The sequence below is a fragment of the Falco cherrug genome, chromosome 6, assembly GCF_023634085.1.
Source record: "Falco cherrug isolate bFalChe1 chromosome 6, bFalChe1.pri, whole genome shotgun sequence".
NCBI lineage: Eukaryota > Metazoa > Chordata > Aves > Falconiformes > Falconidae > Falco > Falco cherrug.
Window position 1 is genome coordinate 42,519,124 of NC_073702.1, and position 15,432 is coordinate 42,534,555.

At 42.5% G+C, this 15,432-nt stretch overlaps 1 protein-coding gene across 1 annotated transcript in view; it reads right to left on the reverse strand.

Annotated features, from left to right (window-relative positions):
* Positions 1 to 364: 364 nt before the first annotated feature.
* The window catches only part of FNDC1 (fibronectin type III domain containing 1), a 77,445-nt gene continuing 62,377 nt past the window's right edge, over positions 365 to 15,432 (reverse strand). Inside the window, exons 16-20 of the mRNA XM_055714638.1 lie at positions 9,925 to 10,004; positions 7,186 to 7,215; positions 4,800 to 4,961; positions 3,633 to 3,755; positions 365 to 2,162 (exon numbers count right to left, since the gene is read on the reverse strand). Of these exons, the coding sequence (XP_055570613.1) occupies positions 2,047 to 2,162; positions 3,633 to 3,755; positions 4,800 to 4,961; positions 7,186 to 7,215; positions 9,925 to 10,004 (511 nt within the window). The 3' untranslated portion in view covers positions 365 to 2,046. The remainder of the gene's footprint in view (positions 2,163 to 3,632; positions 3,756 to 4,799; positions 4,962 to 7,185; positions 7,216 to 9,924; positions 10,005 to 15,432) is intronic.

A 15,432-nucleotide genomic window follows, 5' to 3' on the forward strand; every position in this document is an offset into this window, starting at 1 on the left:
CTTCAAGTCCAGCCATCCAAGCCATATCCCACCAGTTTCGCTACTGGTTTCACTAGTGGGAGAACACACCAAGAGACTTAACGCAAGGCAAAGTCAATGATATCCACTTTTCTCCCCTGGTGTACAGAGCCATCCATCTCAACAAAGAATGTGATCAGGCTGGTCAGGCATGATTTGCCCTTGTTAATTCCACACTACCTGCTAACCACCTTCAAAAGGGAACAACACACTCACATACTTCCAAACCCTTAGAAAAAGTCGATACCTGCTCCTTTCCCAAGGAAGACTTTTTGAAAGCTAGCAATTAATCACTTTGTCAATTTACTTGACACAGATGACCAGAAAGGATGAAATAGAAATGGCACCATGTATCATAGGTTTATTAGGGAAAAAAGTTATACTTCGAGACCATATATTTGGCACTGTACTGAAGCAAAAGTATGTGAGAACAATTAAAATGTTAAAAACCAAATTACCATGAAAAATAAAATGCTCTTTTAATCACTTTAGTTCCTTTTTTGTCCCCAGACAATTAACAATAACTACAGGAAGCAACTGAAAAGGTATTAGACCTGTACTACACGTGAGCTGGAATGAGAGTGAGAGGATGGAGCAGAGACTGGATCTGTCCCCCAGGTATACTGCTACTCTTCCAGGCCGTCAGAATGGGGGAGTCTTACTAACAGGCGCAAAGGCTGTTGAGATGTTGCCATGAAACAGTAAGACCATGAAAATTACTAAGTAAACATTAACGCTAGATTGCCCAGAAGGACTACTAAAATCCTATGTTATCGTAAGCTTCCAAAAAAGGTTGCTAAAAATTATCATCATACCTTTCACCCATGTCAGCTTTTGCTTTCTGGTCTGGATAGAAGACATTTCGGTAGTATTTTAGAGGAAGTGTATCCCGATTTGTCTTCAGGACGGATCAAAGTCAAATGAGTTTCCTACTAGCTGACTCTTGCATTGGTGGCTTGGGTTTCTTTTTGGAGGGAAAATAAGTTAAAAGCAGTTTCTAATTTGCAAGTTACTTATCCCATGCCTCCACACAGTGAAGTGAAAGATACTGACAAGGAATAAATAACATACCAAATAAGATGTAATGGATTGAAGAAAAGCTCCACTAAAACTTTTAACTAGTAAAGGATAGAAAGTTTAACTGATGCTGATAAACTGCTGAATATGTGTTTTTGCTGGACTTCACAGTGCCACTCTAACATGGATAGAGGGGAAAATTCCCATTGAACGTCCAGTCCAAAGGCTGTCAAGGAAGTGGGACACAGGTCTTTGATCAACAATTCAAATGTTAGACCAACAGTACTCACAAGAAGAATACAGCTCTTTCCTTGGTTAATATATTGTGCATAGCAATATCTCAAAGAATTAACAGCACCTTTTACATAAAAATTCCAAACATATTTATCTAGTGAACAAGAAAATCTCAGCATCCCTAAGCAGTACTTCTGCAGATGTACAGTACTGTATTTATATAGATATAGATATAGATATCTCAAAGTGAATTTACACTGTGACCTGGTGATTAGTCCAGCAGTGGGTGAACCCACAGGGGAAGTCTTCAGGAGAGTATATTGCCTTTGGTGGGCGGCCAGTTACACAGCACAATTGCATAGGGGAGCCCCGGCAGGCAGCAAAGGGCAGTTTAGTATCCCATTAAGCAAGCACAGCATGCTTAGGTCATTCCTGCAAGATATAAGAAACTTCCAAATTTTCATGGCTAGTAACAGTTCTAGTTTTCACAGGTTGTACACACTGCAACTGCCTCTCTGTGCCTTAAGGACCCAGAGGAGGAAGGTAGGACACCAAACTTATACCCTGTCCCTGCTTCCAAGCAGAAATCAAGCAGCACCACAGATCTAGGCTGGTAAAGGAACCATGTTTGGCTTCATGAGGGTTTCTTGAGCAGCTGGTTTCCACTGGTTTGCCTCATTTTTTATTTTTTATTTTCTTTTCCAAATCAGTTGCTCACAGTCCTCTGGTAGGAATCATTTGAAAAGCATGGTCTGCCTAAGACAGGAAAGCAGACTGCTACCATTTCCCTGGGATGGGCACACCGCACTCATACCAGCCCACGTAGTAGTAGGGTGTTGTGTATCCAATGCGCCCAAATGATACAGGCTCCTGACGGTACTGGCGGTAATATCCTGTTGGGAGAAAAACACCCGTTTGCATTTCAAACCAAAGACCTAGTAATTTAACAAAAGTAACAGATGCAGCAAGAGTCAATCCCACAGCCCAAATGAAAATTTAGAAGCTGTCTGGTAGGGAGTTCTTTCAAAAGGGTATTTGCTAGCCATGGTATTTGGCCTAGATCTTTCCTGAATGATTTACTACTGGTTCTTTATATTTCTTATAGTTTTCCTTGGGTTTACTGTTCAAAATCTCTTGAACTATTCTGTAATGTTGTGGTCTGCCAGAGCACTTCTGCATTTCCCTCCAAAAGGTGGGTATATTTCAGCTGTGTTTATGAAGTTTGCACGTCAGTTTAAATATACAGATGACTCCGGAGCAAAAATTGTATTATAGGGCTCAAGAGACTATCAACAAAAAACAGCTTTGCACAAAACAAAAAGGTATCATTTCATGCAGTAAATATGGAGTTAAGCCTTTCTCCCCCTTTTTCTTCATCTGCAGAAAGAATGTGACTGCTTAAAGCATTAGGAGAGGTGCAGCATTCTTCTCTGCATAGCTCGTGCATTGGAATATCTGAAACGCTCACGTCTTATGCCAAGAATACAATTTCTGTGTGCTCTCTATCTCTGTCTCCTAGACCTAGTAATACACATCTGGATTAATCATCCCTCTTTTGAACTGAGAAATGCAGTGCTTCCCAGTGATGTATAAATATTAGTGACTATTTCAGTTTCTTCCTGGTAACGCCACCATGAAATGAATATCAACAAATAATTTGACCTAGAAACCTTTAAAGCTAACTGAATTATTTAAATCAATAGACTTATTGAAAAGATTGGCTGACTTTCATGATTGGGTTCATTTTGCGAAGCAAGCCGTCCCCCTCTTGGCTTATGTGAGCTGAGGAGTTTACTCAAAGGAACTCCTTCAAGGTGAAAATTTTTACTCAGTGAGATATTGACCAGGCCAGAATAAAAGTCCTGCAGTCCGACCTTACATCACTAGACATACTCCTATGTGTTTTTCATTGAATGAACTGGTCAGAAACTGTCCGCAAAAGCCATATGTGCAAAGATGTAGCTGGACCTTTGCGGCATGTGGAAGAGTTTTTGCACCTTGATTCAATGAGGCAGGTCTTATAATTAAGAGAAAGGTTTCATAAACCTATACAATTTTTTTCTTTCTGTTTTTTGCATTTTGTTCCTGTAAATTATTTGTATTATATGCCCCTCTCTTTCATTCTGTCTTCTTCTCTCTATCAACACCCACAAGCCCTTCTGGGACTTTCATAACCTGTTCAGCTAGGCCTGAGCACCACATCACCTCATTGCCTACTGCATCAGCCGGACACCTCAGAGAGCTGCCAGCCGCTGGGACAAAGAGCCCCAGTCTGCGCTCCGCTCCCTACCCCTTAATCCTACAGCTGGGCTGACAGGCACCTGGCCAGCATCCCGCTCCCCCACTGCCGTACCCTGCCGTACCTCGGATAGTGGGCAGGGCTTCAATGTACGACTGAGGTCCTGTTCTTCCATCCAGGTGTGAATCCACAAACTGACAGTGGTCCTCGCCCCTTCCCCAGCTATCCCCAATGCTGTAGAAGGTGTCTGAAAAGTGATACAGACAGATTATGTGACTCAGTATTACTTTTGTTTGGGACGCACTTTACCACCAAGAAAATAGATGTGGGAGAAAGCAGAAGAAATCTTACATTGACAAACACAGTGTTTATTACCAATTAACAAACTGTGGCTGGAAAGAGGGAGAATGCTACCTTGGCAGTATGGAAGGACAAATTATGGAAAACAGAAATGGGTTACAGCTCCGTAAACAAAAATCCCCATTTTGCAAGTCCATGGGCACTGCACCGCAGGTGACAGGCGGAAGGACTTCCAACTACACCAGTCATTTCAATATGTCATGAGAAAGTAAGAAATGCTCTGATTGTCAATACCATTGGTTTGATTGCAGTCTCAAATGAAAACTAAAAACTGTGGAGCTCTCCTTCTCTAACAGAGAAGGTCAGTCCTTGTTTGTTTCTTATTGCATATTCAAACACTATCTTTAAACTATACCAATGCACTGCAATAAGAATTAACAAATCAGCATAATCTGAAAAGCCATTGAGATAATCCCAGTACCACAGATCAACAATATGGAAAATTTTGTTCACTATCTCTCAGCAAATACATCTATATATGAGCTGCTGTTAACTCTTAGGAGTAGTGCTCACCCAGCTGCTGTAATACCAGCCTTCCCTTCACTGTTCCCCACTTCAGCCCACCCTAGGGATCCCTAGGGTGTATTGCTCTGTCTGACCATGCATAGCTGGGGCTCACCAACCCTTGGAGCAAGCGTAGGACTTCCCACAGAGACGTGTGGGGAGCAGCACTCTGTTATCACAGTACAAAGCACACACAGGCTTTTCAAGGGAAACTTCCTCCTGTTCTCTGTCTAAAGAGTTCTGCTTGAAAGCTAATGTCCAGGGTGTGAGCATAACACAAAAGCAGGGCAGTTCAGCTATCACATCAGACTTTCTCGAGAGGACTCCCAGATAGCTGTCACACAATTCTTCCACAGATGAGGTGAAGAAAGAAAGAAGATGGAGATCACAAATAATCATATATCAGGAAATGAATCTTGATGCCTACCTTTCAAGTCATCACTGAGGTAAATCTTGTACCTTAAGGAGTTGCAGAGAACCACTCCTACAAACTTGCGGTACCAAGTCCGTTTCACATACTGCTTGCCACTGCAGTCTGAATAGGTGGGGTCGTATTTAAAAGTGAATGGGATCCAGATAGGCTCACCACCTTGAAGGAAAAAAATAAATCAACATTAAGGACAGACTTCAGCATTTCAGTCTAGAGTTTTGCTAAGGTTAACATCTGAAAATATGTTTTAAAAGATGTGCTGCAGCAGATTAATGCCTGACTTTTTGACACCTGGAAATACTAATTCAAGCACAAATACAAAATAAAAATTAAAAAACAAGGGACTTGATTAAATCCCTTCTAGGCAGTAGACAATAACTGTAAAATTATGATTTCATGTACTGAACCCCAGTTTTAAGTAAACAATCTCACTGGTTTTAGTAAGACATCTTCTCTAACTAGTGACTCAGTTTCTTTTCTCAACAGAGCCTGATCTTAAGTCTGACAGTGACACCACCTAAATACCATCACTTGCATTTTAACACTAAGCACAATACTTAACTCTTTTGCTAAAGAATAGATGTTAAGAATTCTGTGGTGACTAACAGCCTGTAACGTGAAGTGAAGTCTATCCTTGCTATTTGGTTAAAAAGATCAAATAAGAAATGTACTTTTCTGTTCTCTTTTCCCACATCGCATCAAACCAGACAGAGTTTCCAATTGAGACCTTTCCTGGGGAACTCCATCCAGAGCACTACCGCAGAGGAAACTGTTTAATTGTATTGCAAAAGACTAAATGTTCCTACTGGCTAACCTAAATGTTTGCTTTATACTAACCAGGACAATATAATTCCTCTTGAAATTGCTGTTGTAGTAATGCACACAGAATCACGCAAAAAGCTTCCAGTGTGGTAACTGGTGTTTTCCTCTCTAGCTACAGCACAAAGCCCTGTTTTTACTGCGCTCTTTTGAGGTGGTTTACAAACAAGATTGAAAGTTTTTTCTGTTAGTCTTTTTTCCTTCCTCTCACTAGGGACATGGACCAAATCCTACAAACACTTGCACATGAGAAGCAGTCACTTAGCAGCACTCCTCAAAACTCCACCAGTATGGACACAAATGTAACCAGGCTGACTTTACTCAATTTAGTCACATGGTGAAAGGATTGCAGGATTTTGGCCATTGTTTTCTCTTTAGAATAAAACAATAAACTACCTATGTCTTGAATGCAGTTTTACTGCTGTGCATAGTCTGCTTTTGTCCATCACTTTTGCCCACCTCCAAAAGTCCTGAAGGAAAAACTTAGCATGTCCTGTAAGAGGACATGCTGGATGTTCAGAAGCTTTTCATTTCCACAAGTTCCCAGAGCTCTGCCACCTCTCCTTGGTCTATCCTATCGCTGCTACTGCAGCCACACAAAAATAGTTTCTTTTTGTCCATTCAAAGCAGAAACTACAAGCGCAAAAGCTATCACCTTCCAACACCTCCTTTCCATGAACAGACCCACAAAATAACTGACAGCAGAAAACCTGAAGGTGACCGGGGACATGGGAAGGCCACCACCCTGAGAGGCCTCCCACAGTGACTGCCAGAGACACAGTGTGCTCTGCAGTACCTGCATCACCAGAGACATCTGAGGGGACATGGAAAAAAAGACTAACAAGCATAATAAACACAGAAGGGAGGGACATACTGGACGCTGTTTTCATGAACCATGTAGTCAAAAAGCCCCAGAACCAATGATTTGAACTGCTTAGGAAAGCTGACAGAGAGTAATAACCATGAGGTCTTTTTTCCTGCATCTCTTTCAAGAGCACGTACTGCCTGGGGTTGCCCTACCAATGTACATGTCAGCAAGGTTGGTCCCAGCACCAGGAAATCAGCTCTTCTGGTTAGGGGCTGAACTGGTTTATTGCAAATTTGGAAATGCAAAGCAAGCTCAACAGCTTCATGGCATATCATTCAGGTCAATAACAAGTCGTTGATTTTTTTTAGTATTTATAAAGGCGATCATCAATACAGATGAGCTGGAGACAGGAAAGCCTGATCCCACTGTTCAAGCAATGCTCAGGCAACTGAAGGACACAGAGAAGCAATATATAGTGCTTACTACTCAGCAATTAAAGCTGTTGTACCAAGCAAAAGATGGGCCAAAATCAAGTGCTTCTTCTAACATATCTCTACAAGATATATTTTGAAAGACCAGAATAAGGAGTCCTAAGACAGAAAATGTTTTTTGCATTATCACAATTAATTATACTACCTGTTCCTGCTTAGAACTGTTAATTCAAACTGCATGTTACAATGCTTCTAACATCTATATTGTAACTGTTTTGCCCAGGTTTTATGCAATTCACAAAAGGAACAGCAGAATAAGACTTACCAGGTGGTCTGACAATGAGGAGTGGATTGTCTAGAAGAATGAAATAAATAAAAAACTTAGTATTTTGTTCCAAACCTTGTTTTAGCATATGAAACATACAGTGTCACTCGAGAATGCCAGTTGCAGAGTAACTGCCTTTAGTTACATTATGAACACGGGATTTACACGTCTCATCAATTTGCTGAGCTAATGAGTGTTTATTATCTCACTGTTTTTCTCAGTTGATGAAGCTTGCCACAGGATTGTATTCTGATACTGTAAAACTCTGCTGAGATTAGTACCATAGTTCAAAGCGAGCTTTTAAACAGATTTCCTTTTCTCAGAAGGTTTTCAGAGTAGGAGGATAGTTTGACCGTACACTTCCGAATATATAGTGTAAGTTATACCTGCAGGCCTACCTTCCAAAAGGAAACATAGCCTAGCTCTTGTATGCAAATCTCGGTCTCAGACATCCACCATGCTTAGCACAGTTATTTAATGCTATTCATAAATATGTGAGATTTTTGTCATAGTGGCAGAACTTTTGCAGGAGTACCCTGGGCAGCACAAGGAGCACTGCCCACTACCTCAGGAGCTTCTTCTTGTATGAAATACTCTCTTTTTTAATTCAGAAGGATGAAATATGTGTGGAGTAAGGATAACAGAACAACATGATCTAATGCATTAGTTTGTCTGTGTTCATTACACTGCAGTTCCTCTCATCTCTTAGCTAGTCCTTATTGTACACAAAATAACGTGACAACAAAGCATGGTGCTTGTCTACCAATGGGAAAGAAAACTTCCAGGGAGTTTTATAGTTTGATGAAAAAGAACAACCGTTTTCTGTTCTCTTCAGTGAGTTACCAGGGGTAAGATTGAACATTTTCAATAAGCTGCTTGATCCTACAATAGCATTCTTTATTGACATAAGCTCAAACCTTTCAGTTGCACTAGAACGCTCTGAACTGGTAATTTTTATCTTTTCTAACCTATTCCATCACTGTAACTATACAATCTGGCTTCAGATTTAGTAACCGCTTTTGTACTTCTGGTAGCTGGAAGGTCACCTCTGATCACATGACAAACAAAAGATCTGTGCTGAAAATAAAACTCTAAATTTGGTGGATGTAACCTGTAATACAGAGTTCACAAGGCAGCTGATTTTGGATGGGAAAAGTAGGTATTCAGGGCCATATACTGGGAGCCAGCTGATCAGCAAAACTCCCTGCGAGATACAGCGTAGAATCACAGAATAGTTTAGGTTGGAAAAAAACTTGAAGATCACCGAGTCCAACCGTTAACCCAGGCCTGCCAGGTCCACCACTAAACTACGTCCCTAAGTGCCACTTCTACACGGTTTTTTAAATAGCTTCAGGAATGTAAAGTCAACCACTTCCCTGGGCAGCCTGTTCCAATGATTGACAACTCTTCGGGTGAAGAAGTTTTTCCTAGTATCCAATCTGAATCTCCCCTGGCACAACTTGAGGCCATTTCCTCTTGTCCTGTTGCTTGTTACTTGGGAGAAAAGACCGACACCCACTGCGCTACAACGTCCTTTCAGGTAGTTGCAGAAAGCAAGAAGGTGCCCCCTGAGCCTCCTTTTCTCCAGGCTAAACACCCCCAGCTCCCTCAGCCGCTCCCCATCAGACTTGTGCTCCAGACCCTTCCCCAGCTCCGTTGCCCGTCTCTGGACACGCTCCAGCACCTCAGTGTCTGCCTTGCAGTGAGGGGCCCCCACCTGAACACAGGGTTCCAGGTGCGGCCTCACCGGTGCCGGGTACAGGGGGGCGATCACTGCCCTCGTCCTGCTGGCCACGCTGGTTTGGATACAGGCCAGGATGCTGTTGGCATTCTTGGCCACCTGGGCACACTGCCATATTTGTCCAATGTTAAATATTATGCTTAGATTTATACTTGAGCTTCTTACTTCTTTAGAAAAAATCTGAGTATGTTATGCAGGACCATTTACTTATCTTGCATTTTTGTCTCCCTTCTGTGAAGACTTATTTCCATGGTTCTTAACAGAGCTGCTGAAGCAAGCACTACAGGGTGAAGTCAAATGAGCAAAGGCAGAGACTGCATAAACCCCATGTCATCAAAAGGGCAAAGTTTCAAGAGACAACGAATCTTCGCTCAAGTAAAGACTGAAAAATTCGTTCTTTATTATTCAGTGGAGTCATTGGCCTCTGGCTCAATGGAACAAGAAGAAGAAGAAGTAGAAGACGACGACATGGGTAAATATAGCTCATTTAACATACTATTTTTAGAAGAGGGTGTTGCTCTTGAATGCACTATTAGCCCTATGAAAGAGCAGCATGCCTTGTCAAAAACGGAACGGAGAACTTTGCCCGTCTGATGGAACAATTGTTTCCTATATTTGTTCCAGAGACAACCGCTTCCAACTGTTCAGCTGTTCACAATTATGAAGCTAATTTACTAACTGTTTGGTCAATCTACCAAAGACATTAAACTTCCCATTGCTTCTGTATTGTTGAACATTAATAGTCTTTTGTACTTCAAATTCAACTTCCTGTTCCCCTGAAGCTCACTTTAATGTCACTTATATTTTCACAGTGGCATTAGGATTGCATATTATTTTCCTACCATTACAGAAAACAAATAATTAACCATAAAAAAAGAAATCTCAAAGCAGCAAGTTCAGGATAATCACCACTATTACTGTGCCGGTTTCAGTCATTGCCCTGCCACATCTATTATTAGGAATTCAGTTTTGAGATGAAAATAAAAAGCAAAGCATACCAGATTCTGTGATAAACGAGACTGAAGAGCTAACAGGTCCATAACCAAAGGGATTCTTTGCTTGAACTTTAAAATAATATCTGAAAAGAAAAAGAGGGGGAAAATAAGATTAAAACATTGATTCCAATGCAATGACTAATTTATAAATAATACTAAGACCAGGTGAGAACCAAACCAGCAGAATTTCGCTGAGTTCAGGTGTCCTTTGCGTTAAATGGAGTTGGATACTGAGCCAGGTATGAGCTGGCTGTTACAGATAAATTTCTTCTTTTTGCAATTGCTCCCATGCATATTTTTGGATCATTCATTTGTATCATCCCTGTCCACAAACCACACACAACTACACCTACTTTATATAAAACAACCAATAGCAATAGACTAAAATAAAAAGTTGCAAGGAAATTAAATTCTGATCTCACAAACTGTTTTAAACCACGTTAACTCCTATGAAAGCAGTGGTGTAAACTGCAAACTAAAAGCGGATCAGATTTATATGAGATCAGAAGCTAAGCTTTTGACCTTTCTAGCAGCATTTGACCTCTAGCAGCATTAATATCACAGTACTTGAGTAGTATGAGAAAGCTTCGCATGTAGCCTTATTGATTCCCCCAAAGTATTTCAATCACAAGCTTAACTCGAAGCACATGACTCATGACTTGCCACTAGAACTCCATTATTTGCTCGACAGAAGCAAAATTATCCTCACCCCTAGAGAAGAATATGTGTAAGCACATATTTTGTTCATTTCAAATACAATGATTTCTAGTTGATGCCTACCCTGACATATTTTTTCCCCAGATTAATGTTTTCTTCTTTCCCTTTCATCTTTGTATCCAGTCCAGCAGAAACCAATTAGAATGGAAGATTACTGTAAAAATTTCCAGCACAGCATTTTTAAAGTGCCTGAGTTTAGGTTTGTTTTGGATTTTTTTGCCTGCTTGCTAAATTCCATTCTTGTAAAGAAATTAATAAAAAAAAAAAATTACTGCGCCTCTGTAATATCAACATAGAATTTAGATCCTGATTGAGCCTCTCATCCCAAAAGCAGATATCTCCAAAACATCCAAATCATCCAACATCTCCATAGACAATTCACATAACAAAGCAAGCGCTTACTTGCAGCGATGGTTGGCACTGGGCACAGAATTACCTCCCACGGCCATGCCCCATCCGAGTGGCAGGCCTGATGCTCCTCAGCTGGTGAAAGTGAGCCTGCCCCATTAAAAACATCAGGCTTCTCTTGGTGGCAAAAGTCTCCCTATCCTGCGCAGAAACTTGCCGGTGTTGCTCTGCTTGCATGGCTCATGCTGGGCTGAGAGAGTGTGGTTCATAGCAAAGGTGGTCTGATGTCCCTGGCAGCTATTGTCACCTGGTGCAGTTTTTGCACCAAGTGTGGACACCATCCACATTAAAAACTTCACTCCCCTGTCTTCTCTCTGTCCACAAGAGCTGACAGTGGCCCTTGCAACGTAAGTTGTTGCAAGTGCGTAACGTGGTTTAATGTCACATAAGATGCTCGTGCTTTACAGCCTACCAGGCAGAAGGAAAATTCAATGCAATCCTGTTGCAAGAACTTTGTTGTGGTTTAGTCTGCCACTCAATTTCTATTGTGTCCACTGTCCTGTACCATGAGATGTATCTGTTCCCCAAGGACTTAGCCACAGAGCAGATCCTGGAGGTTGCTCCTGAAAGGACCCTCTTTGGCCTAAGCACACCTAAGCACATACAAAGCTATTCACTACAACAAACCAGAGGGGGGCTGGTCGAACCAGCCCTTTGGCAAAGGTGACTACCTTTTTTCATTAAAAGGAATGCCTTTTTTCCATGCAAAGTGATCTGCTTTGCCTTGAAATCCAACCAATCACTATGAAAAGGCTGAAAAGGCATGCGAATAACATCCATTTCTTCAGCAGGAGGGTGTCAGTCATGTGAACACGAGGTTTTGCTGTGAAGCAAGACTGTTATCTCCAGGGTACATGCCAGGACATCTTCTTGTTCACTCCAAAACAATTACAGACGGGTCCTCTTGGTGAGATCAATGTGGAAACTACAGGAATCGAAATATTCTGGGCTTCATCCATGGCATGAGATTTACCTCCTATCTGTGCCAGACCTGGAGCACTTGCATGCATGGTCAGACCCTCTGTGGGACACATTCCCACCCCTGCAGGGGGAACATGTCCCCTGTCCCTGCTGTGTCCCACAGCTGACACCAGAAACCAGCTTCACTCCTGCTTTCTGCAGCCAATTCTGCCTGTAATTAATGACTACACAACGTTCACAAATGACTCACAGCTTTTTTTAAAAGATACACACTGTGGCAAAAAGAAACCACATTAAGTAGCGCAATTTAGCAAGGCTATGCTTTTTGCTCATGCCTAGCACAATCCTCTTGCTCTTGACCACAGCTTCTGAGTGTTTAGCGTGAGTGGAGAAAGAGGACAGGGGAGGCAAAAAGCCTCCCGTATGCTCCTCTACTTCTGGCCACCTGAGCAGAGCACGGCAGCCTGAGAACTGCTTTAATCCCCTGAGTTGCCAATGCTCCCATGGGACACCTGCATCCATCCACACCTCTGTCACCCACTTGCACCTTCACCTGCATCAAGGCAGGGGCCAGTGGCACAAGCCTGACCACAGGGCAGCGATTCCTCATGCTGGCTCCTGAAACAGCCACAACACAGTACGAAGCTGTACTAACTTAGCCCAGCACTTGGTCTAACTACTTCAGAAGAGCAGGAGAAAAATCTTTACAGCCCACATCTTTTCCATAATGCTTTAAAGCACAGTGAAAACATCCCTATAGATGCCTGTCTTCACACTGCTTCCAAAGAGGTATAATTAAGACACAGTTGCACCTTCTGAAAAACCCTTTCAATGCACTTAATCTGTGTGCATTAATGCTAGCTTCAGAACATTCCCGTGAGATACGTAAGTGCGATGATCCACATCTGAAATAGAAGAGAGCAGCCCAAGAACATCGCGCACCTATTTAAGCGGGGAAAAACATGCAGGTTTTTCTAATGCAAAAAGCAGGAACTGATAACCTATGCAATCAGGTCAACCACGTGTGCAGGTGACCTGATACATACATAGAAGCCCGCCTGGGACACATCTTTGTTCAAGTTGCCTGTCTGAAAAAAACAGGGATGAAGTTATGAGTACATTTTTCTTTGCTAAACTGGAAAATTAATTCCTAAGCTTTTATATACACAAGAAGCTTCTAGCTGTGCCAGAAAGAGAGCCAGGTCTCATGACTTGCTGACCTGTGATTTAAACATAGATGATGCTATGATTGCTGTATTAAGAATGTCAATAAAACAATGCAGTCAGGATATATTTTTTCTCAGACATGACAAACAAAAAAGAAATTGCCAAAGCCTTTCTAGGTCCAAACATCTGACGTTTTCATTAGTCAGAATCCTTCAGCTGATGAATTTGCCAGAAAATCTCAAATCAGTATAACTAAACTGTTCTTCATCACATAAATACATGAACAAAAATGGAAAAAAAAGTAATTTATAAATTCATCATGCTTTGAGTACCCTTTTTTCTGCATTGCAGAATTGCAATGAATTGTTACTGACAGGCACAGAAGGCAACAGATGCAATACTGTTCACTGTTCGTTTTCAATACACACAAGAAAAAAGCTTTTCCACCTAAGAATAAACCTCCTTTGAGATTTTATATACCACTGCTCCTGACATGACAAGAAAGGACATAGTAGACTCTAATGGGGCAATGACTATGTAATATTTTTATTCACTTAGACTTTATGACTAATTGTATCACCATACCTGTCACTTAGAGCAAAATGATTTTATGACTTAATTCAAGTTGTCTCCTTTCTGTTTGAATTAAATAGCTCGTACTCACAGCCACAAATTGAGATAATCACTCAGCATACTAATTAGGGAAGCAGCTGGTTTTTTTAAAAAAAATTAGCTGTAAAATCCTTTTTCCAGCCTCTCCAAAGGCATGCCTGCACGGACCCCCGGCCCCACACCCTGTCCAGTGGCAGGCTGAGATGGTGGCATGCCAGCCAGCTGTGGGACGCACAGCGGCACCATCTGCATGCGCTGCAGGTGGCAGGGCAGGAGCCATAGCACCGCAACCACAAGCCAGCCACGGGAATGGTGCAATGCCTGCTGCTGCACCTCCATCAGCACTGGCTGAGAGCCAGGATGGGTGTGCAGAGGGTACAGGCTGCTGCCTGCAGGAGGGGAACTGGCCTGCCTGACCTGGTGTCTGGGAGGGAGACACACACGCTGTCCAGGAAGGGGAGGAGATGAGCTGATCCAGCAGGATCAGTGGATGAGGGGAATAAAAGGCTGGAAGGGGTTGGGAAGGACAGGCAGGTTTCCTCCCATGAGCACATGGAGAGGGCAGCAGGGGCTGAAACTCTCCTCCTACAACTGCACCATCCCTTCAGAAGAAAAACACGTAATTTAGCTGCCTGCAGATTCACAGGCTAGTGCAAAGTGTCTCCCTCCATCAAAAATGGCTTAGCACTACATCCATCATGAATACTTACAACAAATATAGTAAGACACTAGCGCAGAGCTGGAAAAGGAGCTTCCTCCACAGCTGGTGTGAGGTAGGTATGGACCACACAGGTCTACCACTTGCACAGAACAAAGGTTTCATTGACATCTTACCTCTTTTGTGCTGCTCTGGTGATACACAGCAGCCAGCTGCGGCTGATGCTGCTTGTTGGACAATACGGCAGCTTTGCTTTAATGGAGATACACAAAGGAAATAGAAATTTTCAGTGTATCTGGCCCCCAGAGCTAGAAGATCCAGTCATGAGCCCTGAGCAATTATTTGGGAGCCACCTATGAAATGCTTTTGTCATGGTTTAACCCCGCACAGCAAGTAAGCCCCACACAGCTGCTCGCTCACTCCCCCGCGTCAGGATAGAGGAGAGGATCGGAAAAGGAAAAATGAGAAAATTCATGGAGTTGAGATAAAGACAGTTTAACAGGTAAAGCAAAAGCCACACACACAAACAAAGCAAATCAAGGAATTAATCCACCACTTCCCATGGGCAGGCAGGGGTTCAGCCATCCCCGGGAGAGCCGGGCTCCGTCACCCGTAACCGTTACTTGGGAAAACAAACAGAGTCACTCCAAATATCCCCCCACTTCCTTCCTCTTCCCCCAGGTTATATACTCAGCATGATGTCCCATGGTATGGAATATCCCTTTGGCCAGCTGGGGTCAGCTGTCCTGGCTGTGTCCCCTCCCAATTCCCCATGCCCCTCCAGCCCTCTCGCTGGCAGGGCCTGAGAAACTGAAAAGTTGTTAACTTAGTATAAACACGACCCAGCAACAGCCGAACCCATCAGTGTGCCACCAACAGTGTTCTCACACCAAATCCAAAACGCAGCACTGCACCAGCCACTAAGAAGAAAATTAACTCTGTCCCAGCTGAAACCAGAACGGCTCTGTATAACAATGGAATTGGTAGCAGGCACCGTGGGATCAAAATATCCCTGGAGGGAACAAAAC